Source organism: Tupaia chinensis, unplaced genomic scaffold (genome assembly GCF_000334495.1).
Source record: "Tupaia chinensis unplaced genomic scaffold, TupChi_1.0 Scaffold148607_1, whole genome shotgun sequence".
In the NCBI taxonomy this organism is placed as follows: Eukaryota; Metazoa; Chordata; class Mammalia; order Scandentia; family Tupaiidae; genus Tupaia; species Tupaia belangeri.
In genome coordinates, this window is record NW_006208456.1 from 1,499,274 (window position 1) to 1,523,765 (window position 24,492).

At 56.1% G+C, this 24,492-nt stretch overlaps 1 protein-coding gene across 1 annotated transcript in view; it reads left to right on the plus strand.

Annotated features, from left to right (window-relative positions):
- Nucleotides 1-31: 31 nt before the first annotated feature.
- The window catches only part of PAPLN (papilin, proteoglycan like sulfated glycoprotein), a 33,102-nt gene continuing 8,641 nt past the window's right edge, over nucleotides 32-24,492 (plus strand). Inside the window, 18 exon segments of the mRNA XM_027769106.1 lie at nucleotides 32-101; nucleotides 6,650-6,765; nucleotides 7,548-7,608; nucleotides 8,040-8,142; nucleotides 11,512-11,642; nucleotides 12,484-12,607; nucleotides 13,100-13,180; nucleotides 13,230-13,402; nucleotides 13,533-13,656; nucleotides 14,127-14,253; nucleotides 15,192-15,399; nucleotides 15,844-16,026; nucleotides 16,211-16,352; nucleotides 20,325-20,405; nucleotides 22,575-22,830; nucleotides 23,089-23,209; nucleotides 23,496-23,634; nucleotides 24,447-24,490. Of these exon segments, the coding sequence (XP_027624907.1) occupies nucleotides 42-101; nucleotides 6,650-6,765; nucleotides 7,548-7,608; nucleotides 8,040-8,142; nucleotides 11,512-11,642; nucleotides 12,484-12,607; nucleotides 13,100-13,180; nucleotides 13,230-13,402; nucleotides 13,533-13,656; nucleotides 14,127-14,253; nucleotides 15,192-15,399; nucleotides 15,844-16,026; nucleotides 16,211-16,352; nucleotides 20,325-20,405; nucleotides 22,575-22,830; nucleotides 23,089-23,209; nucleotides 23,496-23,634; nucleotides 24,447-24,490 (2,274 nt within the window). The 5' untranslated portion in view covers nucleotides 32-41.

A 24,492-nucleotide genomic window follows, 5' to 3' on the forward strand; every position in this document is an offset into this window, starting at 1 on the left:
CCCGGCGCTACCCGCGGCCTCCCCCGCAGGCGCGGGCGGAGATGCGGCTACGACTGCTCCTGCTGGCGCCCCTGCTGCTGGCCCCGACTCCCACGTCCTCGGTGAGTGTGACCCTGCCCGCTTCGAGGGAGGACCCTGTGGCGAGCTGGAGCCCACCGGCCCAGGAGGCCTCCCAGGAGAGGGGCGATGTCCGGGAAGTCGGGTGGGAAGAGGAGAGTCTACCCTAAGCTCCTGCAGATAGGGCTGGGACCTCAGCGCCACTGCCAGGGTGCCCAGAACTCAGGCAGGGCGCGGTGTGCTGGGGCGACGACGTCTCCTGCGTTCAGAAGGTGGCGGTGCACTGCGTGGAGTCCTGGCTAATGCCGGGAACCTCTCCCCCAGAGACCTTTCAAGGACAGGTGGGGGCAGTGCTGGGACCAAGGTGCGGGACTAGGTGGCCCATCCCACCTGCCACCTGCTGCAACAAAACTGCCCCTGGGCTGGATGGTTTGGCTAGAGGTGTGGAGTGCCCTCCGTGTCCAAGCCTGGGGTTTAGCATCTAGGCCAGACTGCCGGGTGGGACCTCCTGTGATGACAGAAACATTCTGGATATCTACCCTCCCGTGGGTACCCACCAGGCCAGGTGGCTACTGAGCATGTGACCACCTGCTGCTGAGGAAGTGACTTTTCATTTAATTTAATTTTTCTTTTTTTTTTAGAACCATTTTTATTTAACTTTATTAATTTATTCATCCATTTAAATTTGACCAGAGAGAGAGAGAGAGGTAAAGTGAGAAAGCAAGCTGCCAGGTCCAGGACTCGAACAACAGGCGACCATGTGGGAGTTCAGTGCCCTTAACCACCATCCACCTGCCAGCCCCAATTTAATTTATTCACTTAAATTTAAATGGCCATGTGTGAGTGGCTACAGTGCTGCTGCAAATTTAGAGAGCAGACCCAGGAGCTAGCTGTTTCATTAACAGGGGCCCCAGGACAGGGCTCTCTAAGAATATATTGGGAAACTTCCAGACCGCAGGGCCTGCCTGTGGGAGAGAGGGCTGCAGGGTGCTGTCCTGCTTGGTGCCTGGCAGAGTAGAGGGTGCAGAGGCAGCCAGGCCTGCAGCTTCCTTGGGGAGGCAGGCAGGCAGTGAGAGAGGAAGGGCCCCTGAGAAAAGACCAGAGGTCCTGCTACCTCTGCGAGGTGGGCCGAGGATGAGAAGGGCTCTTCTGAAGCACTGTGTCGGGCAGGCAGGGTGGGCACTGGGCATCCTCCAAGAGCCCCAGGCTTCCAACACAGGCCAGGGTCAGAGTGGCTACAGTCATCCTTCCTCTTGTCCCCTCCTCCACCTGCCACCTTCCCATGGACACCTTTGCCACCCCTTGGACCTTGCTCCCCAAATGCCACACTCTGAGGTTCTTCAGCGAGCTGGTGCCCAGCAACGTGAAGGCCAAAGCCTGGGTGGAAAGGCCACCATGACTGGGTCAGGACCCTGTTATGAAACCCAAGCCACCTGTGTCAGCTGCACGTAAGCAAATCACCAAGCCGAGTCCCCCAGTTTGGGGCATAATGCCCGCCTGTGGTGGACGCGCAGCTGAAGCAGACCCAAGTTCCCAAAGCCCTGGGACCTAGCAGGTCCTTTCTCTCTTAGAAGCACCTGGAATAGCCTCTCTTGCTAGTCGTACTCCCAGGTGGGATGGGAGTGGCTCAGAATGAGAGCCGTCTCCCCTGTCCCCTCTCCTGCCACACCTGGTGGAAGGGCGTGACCCAGGCTCACAGCTCAGCTGTCTCCATTTCTGGTTCTAGCTAGGGGCAGGATCCATCCAGGGTCTGAGCCTCTTCTTGGGATCCTTATCAGTGGTGAATGAGTACAAAGGGACTTTAAAACTTTCTGGTGAAAATGGAATTAAAGGGACCAGCAGTTGATGTAATGGCTATGTCACTGGACTCCCACGTAGTCGACTGTGGTTTGAGTCCTGGATCCGGTGGCTTAAACTCACATCAGGTGCATGTGCGTGTGTGCCCAAGATCCAGAGAGGAGGATGGAGGAGAAGGGATTGCAGCGTGGCCATCCTCTTTGGGGGGGTGATTTCTCCCTTTCTGTCTCTCTGTCTCTCTGGCGAGTGCGCACACCCTATAGTAAAGCTCTCTCTCTGAAAAACAAAATAAAGCAAAAACCCCTCAAAAAAAAAAAAAAAAAAGAGAAGAAGAAAAAGAAAATGGAATTAAAGTACAAGTTTTTTGGTGCAAAAAAAAATTTGAAATCCATGCATAGTTGTTTTATTTTTAGAGAATTATTTATTTATTTGGTTCCACTTGTTATTATTATTTCTTTAATTTGATCAGAGAGAGACAGAAAGAGAGAGAGAAAGGGAAAGTGAGAAAGCAAGACATCAGGCCCGGGACTTGAACCCTTGTCAGGCATGTGGGAACCCAGCACCTTTAGCCACCACGCCACCTGCTGGCTCCTTCATGCATAGTTTTTCATAATATGCTTTTTCCACAAACTTTTAAAAGACCCTTCATAGATAATTAAAGGCCTTGCCTCAGTGTCCACTCCTACCCGCGCAGGTGCTTGTACGAGTGTGTGCTCGCTTGTTCTCTCCCTTGTGTGTGTGCACATGAGCACGCACACACATGTGCACGCGTGTTGGGCAACTGACTCCCCTGGCAAAGTGTAGCAGGAACGGGGCTCCTGATTGCTCCAGGTGGGAGCTGGAGGTGTCGGGGTGGGGTGCTGACAACAGCAGGAGACAGGCGAGGACAGGCCCAGGTGAGGCTGGCTGGATCGGCTCCTCTGGCTTCCCTCCATGGTGGTGTTCGTGGTTCGGGTAATTACAGAGAAACGAAATGTGCACGTGCTGCTCGTGACGGAATGTGTTTTCCTTCCTCGGAAGGCTGTTTGGACCAGTGGGCAGAGTCGGGCTCAGACAGATTCAGACATACTAGGCCTCCTCAGTCCCGCCCACAGGGTGGCCTTGGGCAAGTGGGCATGGCCCCCCCAGCGCTGGGGGCAGGAAACAGCAGGATGTTCATAAGCTGCCTGGCCATGGCTCAGCCCATGGACGGCCCTGCTTTCCCCCTCCCCTCATCCTCACAGCCACAGGGCTCCGTGGAGGGGTACCCATCATTGCCTGGGTCACATCAGCACAGCCCATCCTAGCCCCAGGGAAGGGCGGGTTTGGGGAGGTGCCTGTTGTTGTGCTGAGGAGCCCAGACAAACATCCAGACAGAAGTTGGGCAGGGAAAAATTAGTGATCAGGCCCAGGCTGGCAGGCAGAGAAAGCAACAGCTCCTTGAGGGCCGCTCCCTGAGTCCTTATAGCATGACGATGCTGTGCGTGTGTGTGGAGGGGTGGTGGTGGTCAGAATCCAGCCTGGGCTGCCGGTTGTCCCTGGAAAGTCACCCCTGAGCCCCAAAACTCAATAGCTTCCTTTTAATTTGTTTTTTAAATATTTATTTTATTTAACTTTATTTATTTTAAATTTTAAAAATTTTATTTATTGGGACCAGCAGTTAACGTAATGGCTATGTCGCTGGACTCCCATGTAGTCGACCGCGGGTCGAGTCCTGGACCCGGTGGCTTAAACACACGCTAGGCACGTGTGTGTGTGTGTGTGTGTGTGTGTGCCCAAGATCCCAGGAGGAAAATGGAGGAGAAGGGATTGCGGCATGGCCATCCCCCCTGGGGTGTGATTTCTCACTTCCTGTCTCTGTGTCTCTCTCTGTCTTTCTGGCGAGTGCAAGCGTTCTATAGCAAAAGCTTCTCTAAAAATAAATAATAATTTTATTTATTCATTCATTTAGTTTTTCATTTGGCCAGAGAGAGACACAGAAAAAGAGAGAAGAAATGAGAAAGCAAGCCACCAGGTCCGGGACTCAAACTGTGGTCGGCCATGTGGGAATGTCTAGCACTCCAACCGCCATGCCACCTGCTGATCTCCTATTTATTTTAATTTGACCAGAGAGGGACACAGTGAAAGACAGAGAGAGACACAGAAAAAGAGAGAAGAAATGAGAAAGCAAGCCACCAGGTCCGGGACTCAAACTGTGGTCAGCTATGTGGGAGTCCAGCGCCCTTAACCACCATGCCATCTGCCGGCCCCAGTAGCTTCCTTTTTAAATGAGAAACGTGATCCAAGCACATTTTGGTTTAAATTTCATTGAGAACACTTGGCTATTTTGGTTTGCTGGCTTGAAAGCCTGGGGACTGTCCCACTTGGAACCGAAGCAGTAGATGATTTAAAAGGTGAAGTGAAGACCTTTGGTCTGACCAGTCCTTCCCTCTTGGTTCTGTGTGTGGTCAGCTAGTTTCGTGTGGCTCATTCTGGTTCAGGGTTCTGCTCTAAACAAGGGCAAGCTTCCATAACCACAAGGCCACAGGCCGGCCCCAAAGCTTGCTTTCCACATTACCATTTGACTTATTTCTCTACAAAATGGAGTGATGTCTTCACGACATTCCTGTGTGGTGGCACCTTAAAATAAGCTCCCCTTCCAGCAAATGGGACACAGCTTTCAGTACACAGTCTGCCTCCTGGCAAAAACCAGGTCTAACAGCTGTCTACCATGCACACATGCCTGGTGTGAGTATTAAGCTTCAAGGTCTAGGACGTGAACCGCGGTCGACTACGTGGGAGTCCAGCAACATAGCCATTACGCTAACTGCTGGTTCCCCCGCCTCACTTTTTTATCCATGCAATGGGGCCATGGGATTGTTCTGAGTATTAAATTGTAAAGTACATGTGTGGCACAGACTTTTGAAACCAGCTGCAAAGCATCAGATCTTCCTGGTGGGAAACTATATCCGACAGGATTATATTTCTGTTGTGGAGTCAAAATAATAGTCCTTCAGCAAGATGGACTTAATCCCCTTCTCACATAAACACCCACGGTGGAAATCCAGAGTTGGTCTATCCCAAAGTCCTCCAAGCTAGGAGCCTTCTATCCTGTTTCACTGTTTGCAACCTCTGTTTCTAAGTTACTTCATAGTCTATAAGGCTGCTCCAACTCCAGCCATCACATCTGCTTTCCAGCCAGAGAAAGGAGTATAGGAGGAAGAAGGACAAATAGCAACTGCAAACTATCTCTTGGGGAGGTTACTAGAGGCTGTTGCTCAACACTTACATCTCATTGATGAGAACCTAGCAAGGTAGCCACAGTTAGCTGAAGGAAGTCTGGGGAATGTATTCTGTTAATTTAGAGAGCCAGGTACCCAGCTAACAGTCCTTTTGAGTTTTTTTGGAGAAGTTTTTGCTATAGGTCACATGTGCTCACTAGAAAGACAGAGAGAGACAGAGAGACAGAAAGTGAGAAACGCCCCCCCCCCAAGGGGGGATGGCCACGCCACAATCCCTTCTCCTTCATTCTCCTCTCGGGATCTTGGGCACACACGCACACGTGCCCGGCGTGAGTTTAAGCCACTGGGTTCGGGACTTGAACCACGGTCGACTACGTGGGAGTCCAGCGACATAGTCATTATGCCAACTGCTGGTCCCAACAGTCCATTTTTTTCAAGGGTTCTCTCACAATGGGAGAAGGGGGGATGGCAGCCCCATAGCCTAGTGGGTAAGGGGCTAGAGTCCACATGGATGAATACAGGTCAAATCCTGACCCCTGACCCCTGACCCCCGGGTTGAAAAACACACCAGGCACTTATGCATGATTCCAACGGGATGGAGAAAGGGCTGCTCCGTGACAGCATCCCGCTGGGGGTATTTCTTTCGCTCCTCTCTCTCTTTCTCCATCTTTCTCTGTGGTGAATGCTAAAAAACAATGGGAGAAGTGGAGACTGGTATCGAAGTCTTCTGGAAGCCTCTGCCACAGACTGACAGGAAGAGACCACGACCCACCCCCTCTACTCACACAGAGGATTCTATTAAGTTCCTGGTTGAAAAGGCCAGAGCTACAGAGACTTCCAGAACTGGGGCACAACCACATGGGGCACAACCAAGCTGGGTGTGTCTTTTCCACTCTAGCCCTTGGCGCTGCCTGGCGCTCCCACAGGCCACATTCCCTGCAGTGATGGGGCCTCACCTACAGGGACATGCCCGTTCTTCTGGCCCTTTTCGTGTCTGTATCTCAGAAAGCCTCTGGTGATGCACGCGCTTCATTCAAGGGATGCTTTGCAGACATCTTGTCTCAAACCAGACTGCACTGGCCAGAGTTCATCGCTGGGAGGGGGAGAACTCTCCACCTGCAGCTTGGCAGTCTGGTCTCCCAACCTTCCTGGCAAATTGGCGGGAGCTCAGGAGATGGCGCTGGGGGTGGCTGCTTGGACAGATGAGAAAACTACCGCCAAGTGAGGGGGTGGGCCTGGCCTGTATCACTTCGGTTGCTTCCTTTCAAGGCCTTCTCCCCCACATCAGTGGGGACTCACAGATGCCTGTGCCCTCACACTGCCCCTGCCCACCGGGTCCCTTCCCCAGGTGGCCCCTAGAACTCCAGACTCTAGGCCTGGCTTCCAGTTCTCTTTAATGAAAGCTGGCTAATTGTGTAAATGATTGTGTTTTGGGGTGCCTGGTGGAGTCGCTAGAGCTTAAAGGGCCAGGGAGTGTTTTTAGGCAGAAGGTCCCCCAGGAAGCCTAGGCCTGTCCCCTTGGGGTGAGACGCGCCCTGCTCAGGCTCTCTGAGCCTGATGCTGACTCAGGTTTTGGAGCCTGTCATCTTTTCCAGGTTCCTAACGTGAAGCGTCAGAGTGATACCTGGGGCCCCTGGGGTGAGTGGAGCCCCTGCAGCCGGACCTGCGGAGGGGGCATCAGCTTTCGGGAGCGCCCCTGCTACTCCCAGAGGTAGGGGAGTCAACATGGACCTGCTCGCTCAGAGGGCAGGAGGAAGGGGGGCTGGCCGCTGAGTTACGGCTCATTCTCGAAGCAGCAGAAGTCGAGTACAGAAATCAGATCATTTCCCGCACGCTCACCCCACGATCAGCCTCATTTCGGAGGAGCCGCCTCCCCGCCCCTCTGGGTCTCTGGCTCCTACCGCAGAGCCCGTGGCAGCCGGTGCAGCATCTCGCACCCCCTGAGCTGACCAAGGCTTCAGCCGGGCCTTACTCCTGCGGCTTCTTAGCCGGCAGGGCTCTGTCAGGTAGCTTCCCACTTCAGGGGGTTCGCTAAGCGCTTACTTCCGGCTCTGCACTCCGCTTGGTTCCCCAGAGGGGGTGGGTGCAAAAGAAGGAGGAGTAGAGGCCTCCTTTCAGGGGCCTGTTCATTATTCTCAAGGGCCTTGTGTTCGGGTACTCACCTCGCCAGGTGGGTGAGCGCCGATCTTCTCTCCCAGGGCAGAGCTTACGTCCCTCTGAAGTGGGGGTAGGACGCTGAGCCGTGGGGGTTGAGCGAACCACAGCGTAGTCGGCTCCTCAGTCTTACTTCTCCCAAGTAGGAAGGGGGGGTGAATTACACCTGCCCGAGGGACTGATGTGTGCAGGCAGCCCCTCCTCACCCTGCTGCCCCTCTGGGGCACGGTGGCCCACCCGAGAGCCTCACAGACCGGGCAGCAGCAGGCAAGCCCCAGGAACCGGGGCGGGGATGTGGGGTCCAGGGGCCTGGGTCTTCCCGATGCTCAACTCCCGCAGGAGAGATGGAGGCTCCAGCTGCGTGGGCCCCGCCAGGAACCACCGCTCCTGCCGCGTGGAGGTAAAGCCCGTGGGGGGCACGCGCTCCTCCCCTGGCCACCAGCCTCCCAGTCCACCCTCCAGGCGCCCACCTGCCGGTTTCCGAGCAGGGCTGCACTGGCAGCCCCTTCCTCACCCCTCACCTCGCCCTCCACAGCTCAAAGCACCCTGGAGGGGGGCGCCCAGGGATCCTGGGGCCGGACCGGCCTTCTGGGCTAGGACGAAGCGGGGTGGGGGTGCAGGAGGTAGACTGAGCATTGGGCACAGAAAGCCGGTGGGGGCAGGAATTGGAGGACCTCTGGGTCCACCCCCCATCCCTTCCATCCCTACTCCCCTGCCCTCCCCACCTGACGGGGTGGAGGGGGGGACTGTGAGCAAAACCCTGCACTTCCACCTCCTCGCCCGGGCCAGCGCAGTCAGCTTTTGGATCCATATTCCCCTCCTGCCCCGCAGAGTTGCCCCGATGGCGCCCGGGACTTCCGAGCGGAGCAGTGCGCGGAGTTCGATGGCGTGGAGTTCCAGGGCCGACGGTACAGGTGGCTGCCCTACTATGGCGGTAAGTACAGCAGGGGTGGTGTGGGGCGATGGGTCACCTCTCGGGGCTGAGCCGAGTCCCTGCCGCCTGGGCCCTGGCGTTGCCATCCTGGCCACCTCTTGAGGGGATCTATTGTATACGGTGACTTCACAGTTCTCACTACCATCCTATAGGTGCTTGATGAAATATGGCTATATGCATTTTTAAAGAATTATTTTATTTACCTTTATTTATTTATTTTAATTTGACCAAGGAGGGACAGAGTGAGAGAGAGAGAGAGAGAGGGAAAGTGAGAAAGCAAGTTGGCAGTCCAGGACTCGAACTGCTATATGGGAGTCCAGTGCCCTTGACCACCAGGCCACCTGCCGGCCCCATGTGTATATCTTATTATTATTTAGTTTTTGCTACAGGGTGCACGTACTCGCTGGAGAAGACATAGAAATCATCCCCGGGGAGATGACCACAGCTCACCCCTTCTCTGGTCTTCTCTCCGGATTTTGGGCACCTGGTACAGACGCCTGGCGTGATTTTCAAGTCAGGCCAGCGGGAGCTGTGAAGTTGTCTCAACCTCTAAGCCACCTGCTGGGCTGATCAAATATTAAATGAATAGACAGACAGTTGTTAGGCTTTTGCCATAGGACACCTGCACTCATCAGAGGAAAAGTGAGAAATCACCTCCCAGCCTCCCAGGGGAGGTGGCCAGCCAAAATCCCTTGTCCATTCTCCTGGGATTTATGGGCATGCAAGCACACAAGCCCGGTGTGATTTTTGAGCCATAAGGTCTAGGACTTGAACCGTGGTTGGCCATGTAGGGAGTCCAGTGCCTTAACCATCGCACTGCCCCCATCATATATATATATATATATATATAAATTCTCCTCTCTCCTCCATTCTCCTCTTGGGATCTTGGGCACTTATGCACACATGCCTGGTGTGAGTTCAAACCACCGGGTCTGGGACTCGAACTGTGGTTGACTATATGAGAATCCAGCGACATAGCCATTATGCCAGCTGGTCCCATTTTTTTTAAGAGAGACTTTTTTTTTTCTATAGGGCACATGTGCTTGCCAGAGAGACAGAGAGAGACAGGCAGAAAGCGAGGAGAAATGAGCCCCCAGCGGGGAATGGTCATTCTGCAATCCCTTCTCCTTCTCCTCCATTCTTCTCTTAGAATTTTTGGGCATGCATGCACATGTACCCGACATGAATTTTAAGCCGCCAGGTCCAGGATTCGAACTACGGTCGACTACATGGAGTCCAGTGATGTAGTAACAATTATGCCATCTGCTGGTTTCATCAAAAAAAATTTTTAAAGAATTATTCTTGGGAACCAGCAGTTAGCGTAATGGCTATGTCGCTGGACTCCCATGTAGTCAACCGCGGTTCGTGTCCCGGACCCGGTGGCTTGAAACTCATGCCGGGCGCGTGTGCGTGCGTGTCCAGGATCCCGAGAGGAGAATGGAGGAGAAGGGATTGCAGCATGGCCATCCCCCTGGGGGGTGATTTCTTGCTTTCTATCTCTCTGTCTCTCTCTCTCTCTGGCGAGTGCACGTGCTCTATAGCAAAAACCTCTCAAAAAAAAAAAAGAATTATTCATTATTTAATTTAATTCCATTTCATATTATTATTTTTTTTCAATTACACCAAAGAGAAAGGAAAAGCGAGAGAACAAGCCACCAGGTCTGGGACTCGAACCACAGTTGGCCATGTGAGAATTCAGCACCCTTAACCACTATGCCACCTGCCAGCCCATCATCAAATTTATTTTTAAAGATCACCAGTGCCCCAGCATTGTGCCTATCACAGCACAACAATGGCAGTTGTTCACTAGAGGTTCCAGCACACTCCCCCCACCCCATGTAGATAGCATTTTCAAACAAAGCTATGGCGATCTGTGCTACTTTGAGCCATGTGATGGTCCTGCTGCTCTGCAGGGAGTTGAGGAAAGTGTAGATCATTCATTTTTAGGGGTACAGTTCAGGAAACAAACACTAGCATGTAAGTAAAACATCTTAGATGAGTCAGAAGTAACAGTAGATAATACTCATTAGGATAATACCCGGGTGGATAATCTGAGTATGTTTTTACTGCTTCCTGCAATGACTCCTGGAAACTCCAAGGCACTCCACATTCCAAATCAACCAACATTTATGTCATGTATTGGGGGAGGGACCTTGGCCAGTGGGAGCGGCCCCAGGGGAGCCCTTGGCATTCAGTGCTCCTGGATCCTGAGCAGGACGTATGTTAAAAGTAAGTTCGGGGGGGGGGGAGCCGGGGGGCTAGACTCTACACGGCTGAGTGCTCTTTGAGTCCTGGACTGGAGGCTGGCTTTCTCACTTTCCTTCTCTCTCTGGTGAACATATGTGCCCTATAGCAAATTTAATAGCAATACATAAATATGGGCTGGCAGGTGGCATGGTGGTTAGGGATGCTGGACTCTCACATAGCCGACCACGGTTCTGGTCCCGGATCTGGTGGCTTGCTTTCTCACTTTCCTTCTTTCTTTCTCTCTCTTTCTCTTGCTCTGTTCCTCTCTGGTTAAATTAAAATAAATAAAGCTGAATAAAATAATTCTTTAAAAAATAATAATACATAAATAAAATTTTAAACTATATTTTTAAAAGTAAAGTAAGGAGCCAGATGGTGGCACAGTGGTAAATGCGTACTCAGAGGGCATTGCATCCGGAAGGGTTCCTGATACAAGTCTGGAGCTCTCCTGAGTCTCAGGGCCAGCTTAAGGGTGGAGACGTATTAAGCATCTTCCCACTTTACTGCACGGTCTTCATATTCATTTCAACTACATAGTCAACGTGCATAACATTCCACCAATAACTCACTTACTTAGTTCGTTTTTGCTAAGAGTGTGTGTGCACTCAAGAGACATGAGAAAGTACCCCCCTTGGGGAATGGTCACACCACAATTCTTGCCCCTCCATGTCTCCCTCCTTTAGAAAGTTTGGGAACACACGAACATGTGCCTGGTTTCTCAAGCCGCTGGGTCCAGGACTTGAACCACACAGTCAGCTGGGATCTGGTTGTCTTAACTACCAGGCTAGGGAGTTGGCTCAATAACCAATTTATTTGAAGAGTAGTTTGTTAATGTTTCTAAATGATCATAAATAATGTGGAAGTGGTCCTTTTTAAGTGTATAGTTTTCTCCATATTCTGGGGTTTTTTCTTCACCTTGATCCCCAGAGATGCAGTGGCTTCTCCCTGGGGTGAGGCAGAGATTCTGTGCCACTTGGGGGGTTGCTGCCAGGACTTTCTCTCCAGCCATTTGTGTGCCATTGGCTCCTGTCCACGCACCACTCTGGCTGGGATAACCGTGGGCCGGAGGGGTGGAGGCGTCACTGACCCTGGGCGCTCGGCTCCCCCTCTTGCTCACTTCAGCCCCAAACAAGTGTGCACTGAACTGCATTCCCAAGGGGGAGAACTTCTACTACAAGCACAGGGAGGCCGTGGTGGACGGGACGCCCTGTGAGCCTGGCAAACGGGACGTCTGTGTGGAGGGCAGCTGCCGGGTGAGTTGCCCCCTCCCCGGCCCCCACCCCCGAGCTGGCTGAGGGCCTACTGCAGGTGTCTGCCTGTGGCCACTATCAGGGCCAAGTGCCTGCCATGAACTGGGTGTCTTCTCAAGTTACCAGGACACCCAGCCTAGCTCCTGGGGAGCCCTGCATCCTCCAGAGATGCCATGGTGTCCTTCCTCTGCCCTTTGAGCACACCAGCCCCTCAGGAGGAACCCTCTGGGTGGCACGTCCCGGACCTGGCCAGGACTACCTTTAGCAGAGTAGCCATGGAGGGGTGCTGCAGTGCTTGGCCAATGCTGCGAGGAATGCGCTCCCTTGCCTTGGCCATATTCTCCTCGGGGTCAGCGTCAGGCTCAGCATCGGGTCAGCTCTTCCTGTGAGGCAGGAAGGTGGTGGCCAGCAGCTGCATGCTTCTGCCATCCCAGCCTGGCAACTCCAGGGAAAGGGGGCCTGGTGCCCACAGTTCAGCCGCCTGCTGTTGCCTCTGATTGGTCCTGACTTGGGGCTCACCTTGAGTGAGGGGTGTCACCCACTGATTTGCCCACATTTGAGGAGCTCCATTCAAACTGTGGGCCAGAGCTGGCTTCTGCAGGAAAATAGGGTGTTGCCAGAGACAGGGAGACGGGTGCTAGAGACAGATGGGATGGTGGGCACCCACAGACCAGATCCGAGGCTGACTCAGACACCCCTGGCTTGCTGTTGAAGCCTCCCCCATCGCCCCTGCCCTGCCTGGACTGCAGAGGTACCACGTCAGGGACGGGCCGACCGGGATGGAATCTCGGCGTGTCCATGACGCCCTCTGCTCTCCCATCTCTCCCTCACCTCCGCCTGGCAGGCTGTGGGCTGTGACCACGAGCTAGACTCGGCAAAGCAGGAGGACAAGTGTCTGCGGTGTGGGGGTGACGGCACAGCCTGCTACCCTGTCTCGGGCACCTTTGACGCCAATGACCTCCAAAGAGGTGGGGTCTCAGAGGGGGAAGCATGGGGCTTCCAGGGTCTGCATGGTCCAGGCAGGTCTGTCAGCGCCCTCCTTGCTGTCTGCCCTCTGGCCCAGGCTTCAGGCCTGTTGGCCCTCATGGCACCTAGAAGGTTTGATTGGCTCAGGTTGTGGCTAGGCCCCCCATGGCCAGAAGGCAGAGGCTGTACTCTTTGCAGGAGCCCCCCCCCATGTCCCCGCGCCAGTGGGGACCTGGCCCACTCACCTGTTCCAATGTCTCACTGCCCCCGTCCCCGTCTCCTCCCTCGGCTGCCCCCGTCCCCCCTTCTTCCTTTGTAGAGTTGTTTCCTCTGCTGGGAACAGTCCGAGCAGCCTAGCCTGTGTACCCCTCCCCGATCCTGGCTGTGTCATAGGCAGTGAGGACCCCCCCCAGGGAGCTCCTTTGGTGGTCGGGGAGGTGTGGGGAGGATGGCCCGCACTCTGCCCCCCACCTCCTGTCTCTCTGGCCCATCAGGCTACAACCAGATCCTTATTGTTCCCCCGGGGGCCACCAGCATCCGCATGGTGTGGTGTCCCCACCCCACTGACCTGGGCTGTCCCCCTGCTCCACTGACCCTGGCTATCCCACCCTGTCCCATGTGTAGCCGTGAAGAACGTTCACGGGGAATACTACCTCAACGGGCACTGGACCATTGAGGCAGCTGGGGCCCTCCCGGTGGCCAGCACCATCCTGCAGTACGAGCGGGGCACTGAGGGGGACCTGGCCCCTGAGCGGCTGCAGGCCCGGGGCCCCACCTCAGAGCCCCTGGTTGTCGAGGTGAGTGGTGGCACCTGATCCCTGGGAGGCTACCAGGTCCTGCACGAGGAGTGTGTGGGGGAGGTCTTGGCCCGAGGCCAGCCAACAGTAGGTGGCACCCCGTGGACCTTGACGGGCCACCTTGTGGCAGCTCATCAGCCAGGAGCCCAACCCGGGGGTGCACTACGAGTACTACCTGCCGTTGGGCAGCCCCCGTCCCGGCTTCAGCTGGAGCCACGGCTCGTGGAGGGACTGCAGCGCCGAGTGTGGTGGAGGTGAACATGTGGGCAGCCCTGGGGGGGGGTGGGCACCTTTCCCAGAGGCAGGCTGTGGGGGGCAACGGACAAGCAGGACAGAAATCCCCATGGCATGAGGTTGCCTTGAGAGAGACCAGGGGTCCTGGGCGACTCCATGACCCTGACCTCAGCTAGGTGAACCCAGGGAGGGCTTCCGGGGGCAGCAGCATCTCCTGGGAGACAGGACTCTATTGGAACAGCGGCCAGGCTGGGGCTGATGAGCAGCTGATGACCAGGTGTCCGAGCAGGGCCCTGGCACTCACAGCTAACACTCTGTGAGTCTCCATGTCCTCTTCTGTACCTCAGGGATGACGGTGGCACCTCCCATGGGGGCGTGGTTGGTGACTTAACTGAGACGACAGTGGGGTGTGTCTAGCATGGCACCTGGCCTGGAGAATGCCCTGGGTGAATGGTGATTGACTGGCTGCCGCCTGGGTGGGACTCTGCAGGTCACCAGTCCCGCCTGGTGTTCTGCACCATCGACAACGAGGCCTACCCTGACCACATGTGCCAGCACCAACCACGGCCGGCTGCCCACCGCTCCTGTAACCCTCATCCCTGCCCACATGCCAAGCGGTGAGGCCCTGGCCAGCCTCTCTACCCTGGTGGGCCCAAGAACTTGGGTGGGGAGGGGTGGGCCCCCTGGACTGCTGTAAGGGGAGAGCAAGCAGATGGGAGAGCCCCAGCTTCCTGCAGCTGTGGCCAGTGTGGGGTGGCAGCTGTCACCAGAGGAGGCCATGAGGGCCCTGAGATTAAGGCCCGGGCTGCTCTCTCTACCCCCATGTGCCCGGGCAGTGCTGTCTGGGCTGGGGACAGGAGGGCTGGGCAAGGTACCCGAGGGCCCTGTCTATGTGAGCCGGCCAGGACTTGGCTCTCAGATGCTGCAGGTGGGCCAGAGAGGGCCCCAGGGGCCTGTGGGCATGGGCACTGCCTTTGTTCGTGCACAAGGACCTCATTCCTGCGCCGGCCGGAGTGGGGCACGTGCCGTGGTCCAGCTTGCGTGTAGGAACAGGTAACCTGTGGCCGGGCCTGGTACAGCTCCTTCCACAGCCCGCCTTGGTGGCGCTGGCTCGAGGACTGGTGGTGGGCTTGGCTCCGCATGGTGTGTGGGGTGCGGTCCTCTGCTCTGGTCTGTGCACCCCAGCCCCAGGCAGGGCCGCTCCCTGCGCGGTGAGCTCAGCCCCTTCCATCTGACTGGGGAGATAGGAGACCTAGTGAGGAGAAAGGGGACTCAGGGTGGGGACAGGAGAGCTGAGGGGGAGGCAACCAGGCTCCAAGTCAGAAGGTCGCTGCCACAGAGCCCGCCCAGGGTGGTGGGGACAGCTGAGGCCTGCCTCCACCTTCCTGCTTTGGCCCCACCACATAGGCTGGTGCTGAGGGGCAGGAGCAGGTCCTTGGCCAGCTCCCTGCGTGAATCCAGCACTTTAACCACCATGACACCTGCCGGCTCCTGGTCGGCTCCCTGTGTGAGTCTCTGCCCCTGGTCAACCTCACCCAACCCCGTACCCTGCCAGCTGGAAGACAGGGCCCTGGTCGCCCTGCTCAGCCTCCTGCGGAGGCGGCTCTCAGTCCCGCACTGTCTACTGTGTCCTGTTTGATGGGGCCGGCGTCCAGGAAGCCACCCAGGAGGTGGCGTGTGCTGGCCTTCCCGGGAAGCCACCGACCACCCAGGCCTGCAACCTGCAGCGCTGCGCAGCCTGGAGCCCAGAGCCCTGGGGAGAGGTGAGGTGCGGCCCAGGCTGGGGCTGCTGAGGCAGAATCGGGGGCTGGTTATGGTTGGGGGTGCCCTGGAGCCTTTGTTCCGGGGAGGTAAAGCGACCCGTCAGGTCTCTTGGAGCTGTGGCCATAGCTGGGGCCAAGCAGGTCCCTGGGTCTCCAGGTCCCCCAGGCTTCCTCTTCCTCCTCCAGGATCCGGGGGCAGGGTGGGAAAGGCCGGTACATTGTCCAGGGCGAGGCAGGGGCAGCATCTGGGGCTTCAGTTTACTTCGGGGACCCTCATACATGCTCAAGTAGCAGTCTGCGGGATGTGAAAACTGCCCCTTAGCCTGCGTCAGCCTTGGTTCGGGCTGTGTGGCTTCAGGGGAGTGGCTCAGCCTCCCTGGGCCTGGGGCCTGGCATGGCTCCTCTGGGCAAGGTGAGCTCCTGCTGACAGCCTGGCCCTTGCAGTGCTCTGTCAGCTGCGGTGCCGGCGTCCGATGGCGGAGTGTCATGTGCCGGGGTGACGAGGGGTCTCTGCTCCATGCCACGGCATGCTCATTGGAGGACCAGCCACCACTCACTGAGCCCTGTGTGCGCGAGGACTGTCCATCCCTCAGTGACCAGGCCTGGCGTGTTGGCATCTGGGGTCTAGTGAGTGCCACCTGCAATCTACTGCCCATCCTTGGTTCCTGAGGTCCCCGATGGGTGACTGTCCAGGAGCCATGTCCTTGGAGCTGACCGGTGGCCCTGTGCACCTTCCCTTCCTCTCTACCTTGTGGGGACCCCAGCCCAGCCTCAGGGTCTCTCTTTTTCCACTCCTGCCTGTGGCCCTCAGTGTTCCAAGAGCTGCAGCTCGGGCACTCGAAGACGACAGGTTGTCTGTGCCCTCGGGCCACCCAGCCACTGTGGGAGCCTGCAGTGGTCGAAGCCTGCAGACGCGGAGCCCTGTAACACGCAGCCCTGCCATCTTCCTCAGGGTAAGGACGGAGGAGCCTGGCCCAGCTCTTCCCACTCAGTGCAGACCTAGCAAGCTCTTCCTGCTCGGCCTCAGCCCGTGCCACTCCTCCGCATCTTCACCCTTCCGTAAAGGCCACCTCGCGTGCAGCTCACGAGCCAGCCCTGACTAACCCCACTCGGGAACATCTTCCCCCTCAGCATCGCTCACAGCATGTTGTCACTTCTGTGTCACTTTTCACACGTTCCTTTGTGCTGCCGACTGTACAGGGCGACTCCCTTACTCCTCTTTCCACCTCCACAGCACTCACCCAGCGCACGGTAGGTCCCCGACTGCCCCTTGAATGAATCAGCTACCAAGTACAGGAGGAAGGTGGCCAGGCCCTCCGGCACCCACCCCAGCCCTAAGAGCACCACCCCTGGAATGGACAGCTCCCCTCGCCCAGTTCCCTTGGGTGAGGGCCAGTTCTGGAGTCCCAAGAGCTCTTCTGATGTGTGTGGCCCTGTAACTAATGCCGTAGTGCATACTGGCCTGGGCCCTGTAGGAAGGGGAGTGAACTGAGGGACAGACTCGGGGAGACCCAGAAAGACCCAGTAAGGGTGGACACCCCACTCTGTCTTCTCTTCCTCTCTTGTTGACACCCCAGGGCCGTTTTCTCAAGGAGTAGGGGTGCTGTCTGTATGTCAACTCCTACCTGGTTAGAATATGGGCCCTGAGAAGCACACTGGGCATGTGTGTGCGTGTGGGCACAACCCAATAGGCTGGAGAAGTGGAGCAGAAGGGGTTGTGGCGTGACCACACCCCACTGGGGGAGTGGCTTTCTCCCTCCGTCTTACCCTGGCAAACACATGTGCCTTCTGGCAATTGGCAATTTAGAAAAGTAAAATAAATATTTAACCCAGTATCGATAACTTAAACATGTAATAAGTATACTGAGACTAGGGACCAACAGTTAGCATAATGGCTATGTCGCTGAACTCCCATGTAGTCGACCACGGTTCGCGTCCCAGACCCGGTGGCTTAAACTCATGCCAGGCGCGTGTGCGTGCGTGCCCAAGATCCCGAGAGGAGAATGGAGGAGGAGGGATTGCGGCGTGGCCATCCCCCCTGGGGGGTGATTTCTCTCTCTCTGTCTCTCTCTGCCTTTCTGGCAAGCACATGCATCCTATAGCAAAAACCTCTCCAAAAAAAAAAAATGTATACTGAGAGTATTGTTGAGATATTTTACATTCTCTTTTACACGATTTTTTAAAACTAGGGACTAGCACATGGCATAATGGTTACATTGCTGGACTCCCATGTAGTCAGCTACTGTTCGAATCCCAGACCCGAAGGCTTAAACTCACGCCAGGCACATGTGAGTGCGTGCCCAAGATCCCAAGAGGAGAATGGAGGAGAAGGGATTGTGGTGTGGCCGTCTCTGGGGGGTGATTTCTCGCTTTCTGTCTCTGTTTCCTATGAGAGCACACGTCCTACAAAAATCTCTCTTAAAACCAAAAACCTAAATACAATGCGTTGTTTACACTTAACAGCATATCTCAATTCAAGTGCTAAATTTTCACTGGACTAGATCTATAGTCATATTTCATAAAATCAACAGTTGAAAAAGTAGATTTATGCTCAAATTGTTTTAAACATAATTGTGTTTTCCAATTAATGAATTAAATATTAGTTTGTAAATTTAGTATTACATTATTTGCAGTTTATTGAATTTAAAATCCACTTCCTAGTTTCTCTAGCAATATTTTAAATGTTCAGTAGCTCTGGGAATCCCCCAGTTCAGGGGTGGCTCATCAAGGGGACTGGGTGGGAAGTGTCTATGCAGGGTGGGTATCAAGGTGGGTATCAAGGCTAGGGTGGGTGCTGGAGGGTTTCAGGCCTCAGGCTTCAGTCTCCATTTACCTAATAGACCCGGGGAGCCATTGAAAGTTGTAGAGCTTGAGTTTTTTTCTTTTTTTGGGGGGATGTTTTTGCTATAGGATGTTTTTGCTTGCCAGAAAGACAGACAGCCAGAAAGCAAGAAATCACCCTCCCGGGGGGATGGCCACGCCGCAATCCCGTCTTCTCTATTCTCCTTTCAGGATCTTGGGCATGCACACACACATGCCAGGCAAGAGTTTAAGCCACCGAGTCTGGGACGTGAACCGCGGTCGACTACTTGGGGTTCCAGCAACTTAGCCACTACACCAACTGCTGGTTCACTTTTTTCTTTTTAAATTCAATTTTATTTATTATTATTTTTTTAAATTTTGCTATAGGGTACATGTGTTCACCAGAGAGAGAGAGAGAGAGAGAGAAAGTAAGAAAGCAAGCCACCAGGTCTGGGACTTGAACCATGATTACCCATGCCAGCCCAGAGCTATAGCTTTTAGTACCTTGAGTTGTAGAGTTTTAGCACTTCATGCAGATTTAGCCCCATGAGAACTACCTAGAGGGACAAATCTGGCCCCAGCCTGTGGGTCAGGGTGAGGTGGGGACAGACGGGAGGTAGGAGCCTTGGGCATAGCCTGTGGGAACCCAAAGAGAGACTGTGGCTGAGGGCAAGGGTGAAGCAGGGCCTGGTGCCCAGACGGTGTGCGGGGTCAGTCCTGCCTAAACCTGAAGAAGGAAGGGAGGATCCACTCCAGGGGGAACCAACGGCAGGCTGGTTTGGCAGAGAGACGGTCAAATTTGAGGTGACAGAGGAACAGCTGGTGGACATTTCCAGCCAGGGGACTGCGAATGGAGGACCAGAAGGTTGTGGGGACTGTCTAGGGGTGACCAGTCTGGGGAGAAAATTTCAGTCAGCCTGGCCCCAGATTGAGGCCTGGCTGTGACAAATACAGTGGAAGATTTTCTACACGTCCACCAGGGTCGTCCAGACCCAAGCTATTCAGACAGTTGACCCGAATGGCACAGGCCTGAGCTGCCGGGCCGCATAGATTGTTTTGGCAGGTGTGTTGGAAAGCACAGTGCAGAGCTGGAAATGTATTCTGGCATAGGATTTTCTTATTAATATTTTCTTCAGCTTATTTTAAGAATACAATATATAATATACAGAGTATGTTTTCATTGACTTATCCGTAAGACTTCTGGTCAACAGTAGGCTAGCAGCAGTTAAGTTTTGGGGGAGTCAGAAGTTGTATGTGGATTTTTAAATTTTATTTATTTTTTAGTTTGCTATAGGATGAGTCACATGCCAAGGAGAGGAAGAGAGACAGAGAGAGCTAGACAAAGGGAAAGTGAGAAGTCACTGTTAGAGGGATGGCATGCCACAATCTCTTCTCTATTCTCCCCTCGGGATTTTGGGCATGCATGCACATGTGCTCAAGCCGCCAGGCCCAGGACTCGAACCATGGTCGGCCATGTGGGATGTGGCACCTTAACCACCGTGCCACCTGCTGGCCCCTATTTATTTTTTTGGTTTATCTATTGGTGAGAGACAGACACCTCCAATGGGTTCTCACACCACGATCAGCCCCCATCTCAGCCAGCCCGATGTGCTCAGAGAGGCGCCGGGATGAGAACCTGGGACTTTCCTGTGCAGGTTCAGTTGCTCTGCTGCTGCACTACCCCAGCCCACGTCTTTTACAACAGTTGGCACTTGCAAGAACTAACCCGCTCCTGACACAGCAACACTGTGATACTCCTCTTGTGAGGTGGCGTTAATGAACTAACAAAGGCGCATCCCGGTGGGTCACACCACCACACCTCCTGAAGGCCTCCCACCGAAGACCTCCCACCTCCCCACACCATAGCACTGTGGACAGATGTCCACCATGTGAACCTCTGGGGGACAAAGCGTACTCATCTCCTCCCATCATCCTTTGCTGTGTGACTGCAGGCTCTGACACACAGGAGTCTGTCTGAAACCACGGGTCCTGCACTGTCCTTTGCTGAGGCACCCCCAGGCCTTGCCTTCATGGTCAGGTGGGGCCAGTGCTGGTCAGAGCTGACTGTGGTTGGGCCCTCCCTCCTCTCCTCTGTACCCACACTGCTGCCTTGGCTCCCGCAGAGGTCCCCAGCGTGCAGGATGTGCACACTCACGCCAGGGAACCCCAGATGTCTTCAGGTCCTCAGGAACCCCCCGCCTCAGGTGAGAAGCTGGCTACGGCCCCCATCCAGGGCCCCGCCACCTCTGAGAGGATGGGGCCTGGAGGAGGCCAGGAGAGGCCCAGGACGGCGAAGTGGAGAGGGTCTGGGGGTGCAGGCAGATAGCCTGGCTGGGCAGAGTGGTGGGAGCCCGGTGGCACAGCGACGTGTCTTTTGCTTACTCTTTGTAGACCCCAGAGACATGTGGGGGACAGCCCAGGAGCAGCCCTCCTCCTGGGATCACCCTAGAGGAGACCAGGACCCCCGTCTGTCAGCCCGGGACCCAGCCCCCTCTCTGCAGCAGTCCCCACACCGGCTGCCCCCAGGGTCCAGCTCAGGGCCAACTACCTAGAGGGACAAATCTGGCCCCAGCCAGACCTAGGGGTCAGGGTGAGGTGGGGACAGACGGGAGGTAGGAGCCTTGGGCATAGCCTGTGGGAACCCAAAGAGAGACTGTGGCTGAGGGCAAGGGTCAAGCAGGGCCTGGTGCCCAGACGGTGTGCGGGGTCAGTCCTGCCTAAACCTGAAGAAGGAAGGGAGGATCCACTCCAGGGGGAACCAACGGCAGGCTGGTTTGGCAGAGAGACGGTCAAATTTGAAGTGACAGAGGAACAGCTGGTGGACATTTCCAGCCAGGGGACTGCGAATGGAGGACCAGAAGGTTGTGGGGACTGTCTAGGGGTGACCAGTCTGGGGAGAAAATTTCAGTCAGCCTGGCCCCAGATTGAGGCCTGGCTGTGACAAATACAGTGGAAGATTTTCTACACGTCCACCAGGGTCGTCCAGACCCAAGCTATTCAGACAGTTGACCCGAATGGCACAGGCCTGAGCTGCCGGGCCGCATAGATTGTTTTGGCAGGTGTGTTGGAAAGCACAGTGCAGAGCTGGAAATGTATTCTGGCATAGGATTTTCTTATTAATATTTTCTTCAGCTTATTTTAAGAATACAATATATAATATACAGAGTATGTTTTCATTGACTTATCGGTAAGACTTCTGGTCAACAGTAGGCTAGCAGCAGTTAAGTTTTGGGGGAGTCAGAAGTTGTATGTGGATTTTTAAATTTTATTTATTTTTTAGTTTGCTATAGGATGAGTCACATGCCAAGGAGAGGAAGAGAGACAGAGAGAGCTAGACAAAGGGAAAGTGAGAAGTCACTGTTAGAGGGATGGCATGCCACAATCTCTTCTCTATTCTCCCCTCGGGATTTTGGGCATGCACACACATGTGCTCAAGCCGCCAGGCCCAGGACTCGAACCATGGTCGGCCATGTGGGATGTGGCACCTTAACCACCGTGCCACCTGCTGGCCCCTATTTATTTTTTTGGTTTATCTATTGGTGAGAGACAGACACCTCCAATGGGTTCTCACACCACGATCAGCCCCCATCTCAGCCAGCCCGATGTGCTCAGAGAGGCGCCGGGATGAGAACCTGGGACTTTCCTGTGCAGGTTCAGTTGCTCTGCTGCTGCACTACCCCAGCCCACGTCTTTTACAACAGTTGGCACTTGCAAGAACTAACCCGCTCCTGACACAGCAACACTGTGATACTCCTCTTGTGAGGTGGCGTTAATGAACTAACAAAGGCGCATCCCGGTGGGTCACACCACCACACCTCCTGAAGGCCTCCCACCTCCCCACACCATTGCACTGGGGACAGATGTCCACCATGTGAACCTCTGGGGGACAAAGCGTACTCATCTCCTCCCATCATCCTTTGCTGTGTGACTGCAGGCTCTGACACACAGGAGTCTGTCTGAAACCACGGGTCCTGCACTGTCCTTTGCTGAGGCACCCCCAGGCCTTGCCTTCATGGTCAGGTGGGGCCAGTGCTGGTCAGAGCTGACTGTGGTTGGGCCCTCCCTCCTCTCCTCTGTACCCACACTGCTGCCTTGGCTCCCGCAGAGGTCCCCAGCGTGCAGGATGTGCACACTCACGCCAGGGAACCCCAGATGTCTTCAGGTCCTCAGGAACCCCCCGCCTCAGGTGAGAAGCTGGCTACGGCCCCCATCCAGGGCCCCGCCACCTCTGAGAGGATGGGGCCTGGAGGAGGCCAGGAGAGGCCCAGGACGGCGAAGTGGAGAGGGTCTGGGGGTGCAGGCAGATAGCCTGGCTGGGCAGAGTGGTGGGAGCCCGGTGGCACAGCGACGTGTCTTTTGCTTACTCTTTGTAGACCCCAGAGACATGTGGGGGACAGCCCAGGAGCAGCCCTCCTCCTGGGATCACCCTAGAGGAGACCAGGACCCCCGTCTGTCAGCCCGGGGCCCAGCCCCCTCTCTGCAGCAGTCCCCACACCGGCTGCCCCCAGGGTCCAGCTCAGGGCCTGGTGACTGCAGATACAGCCCCCACGGGTGCTGCCCTGATGGCCACACGGCATCCCTTGGGCCACAGTGGCAAGGCTGCCCTGGGGTCTCCTGTCAGCAGAGCCGGTAGGCACCGCCTGGGTGGCTTGCCCCCTGACCTCTGGCCAGGGTCGGAGAGGAGAGGTGGTGGGGGCCTGGGGCTGGGGCGAGTCGCAGAGCTCAGGAACAGGCCTCCTACAATTTGGCCTGAGTGCCCCGATTGTACGATCTTGGGGCATTTCCAGGCCACTCCGTGCGGGTGCCTCAGAGCCTGGGGTGCTGGGGTCCCTGGAAGGTGGGAGTCTGGGCTGGGCAGCGAGGGAGGGCTGTGCCATGCCTGCCTAGGTACGGGTGCTGCCCCGACGGGGTGTCTGTGGCGGAGGGACCCCATCACGCTGGCTGCATGAGGTCTAACGGCGGTGACAACACATCGGGCAGGCCTGGGTGGAGGGCCGTGGCTTCCACGGTAAGCGGCAGGCTTGCAGTAGAGACAGGAGTCCATCTCCAAGCCCACACGGTGTCCAGGGAGGGCCCTGCAAGCCCACTGATGTGACCATCTCCAGGGCACGGGGGTTTTGAAGGGTCCTGGGCTGGGCGCCATCAACACCCTCCTGGCCTCTGACCCCTGGCTGGGGCTATGCACCTGCGGCTCCCAGTTCTGCCCAGTTCTCCCTGCTGTCCTCTCCAGGCAGCCCAGGGCCCCACCAAGAGCCAGACTCATTCTGACTTCCTGGTCCCGGGCTTCCTCCTAGGCCCCCAGTGCCCACCAGCCCCAGGCCCAGCAGAATGAGCCCAGCGAGTGTCGGGGCTCCCAGTTCGGCTGTTGCTATGACAATGTGTCCCCTGCTGCTGGCGCCCTGGGGGAAGGCTGTGTGGGCCAACCCAGCTACCGTGAGTAGACGCCCCTTCTCTTCCTTCCTGGGGTGCCTCTGGTCCCACTGTCCTCACCCAGAGCTGCAGGCCTTCCCACCGGCGCACTTACACACACTTCTTCCACCAGTGATTGCTGAGCACTGCTACGTGCAGGCCAGATGGCTCCTGTACCCAACAATGCACGTGCTGTGGGAGCTGGGGAGCGTCGTAGGTGGGAGCCCAAGGGAAGGGAGGTGTGTTGTGCTCCCAGGAGGCAGCCCCCCCGCCAGGCAGAGACAGTGCAGGGTACTCCATGCTGGGCTGGACAGAAGTGCCCTAGCCTGTCGGGGGTGTCAGGGGCCAGTGAGGTGAGTCCCAGAAGGAAGGTAGGGACCCAGGGGGTCACTGAGGCTGAGCACAAGATGCCTGGGTGTGCTGTTGGGGACCCTTCTGGGAACCTCAGAAGCCAGGCTGGTGATCAGGGCTCGTGGGGGCCAGGCACTGGGGCAGGCAGCTGGGGCCACATCAGAACGTGGGATGATGGAGCAGGCTGGGGCGGCTCTGGGCTGGGGCAGGGTCATGTCAGGAGCCAAGCGCTGGGGGTGCTCTGTGGGTGCACCCAGGGGTGGGAGTCCACCCAAGGGGCCCCAGTCCTGACCTCCTGGAAGGTTCTAGACCTGTGGCCCCAGCCTTGGCCAGGTCTGGGCAGAAGAGAGACCCTGGTGCGAGTGTCCTGTGTCCCAGGGCCAGCCAGGGCCCAGCAGACTGTAGACGTGTCCTGTGAACTGGCAAGAGCCCGGCCTCTGAGGCTGGGGAGGGGCAGCCTCCTTACACCGTCTCCTTCCACCCAGCCTACCCCGTGCGGTGCCTGCTGCCCAGCGCCCATGGCTCCTGCGC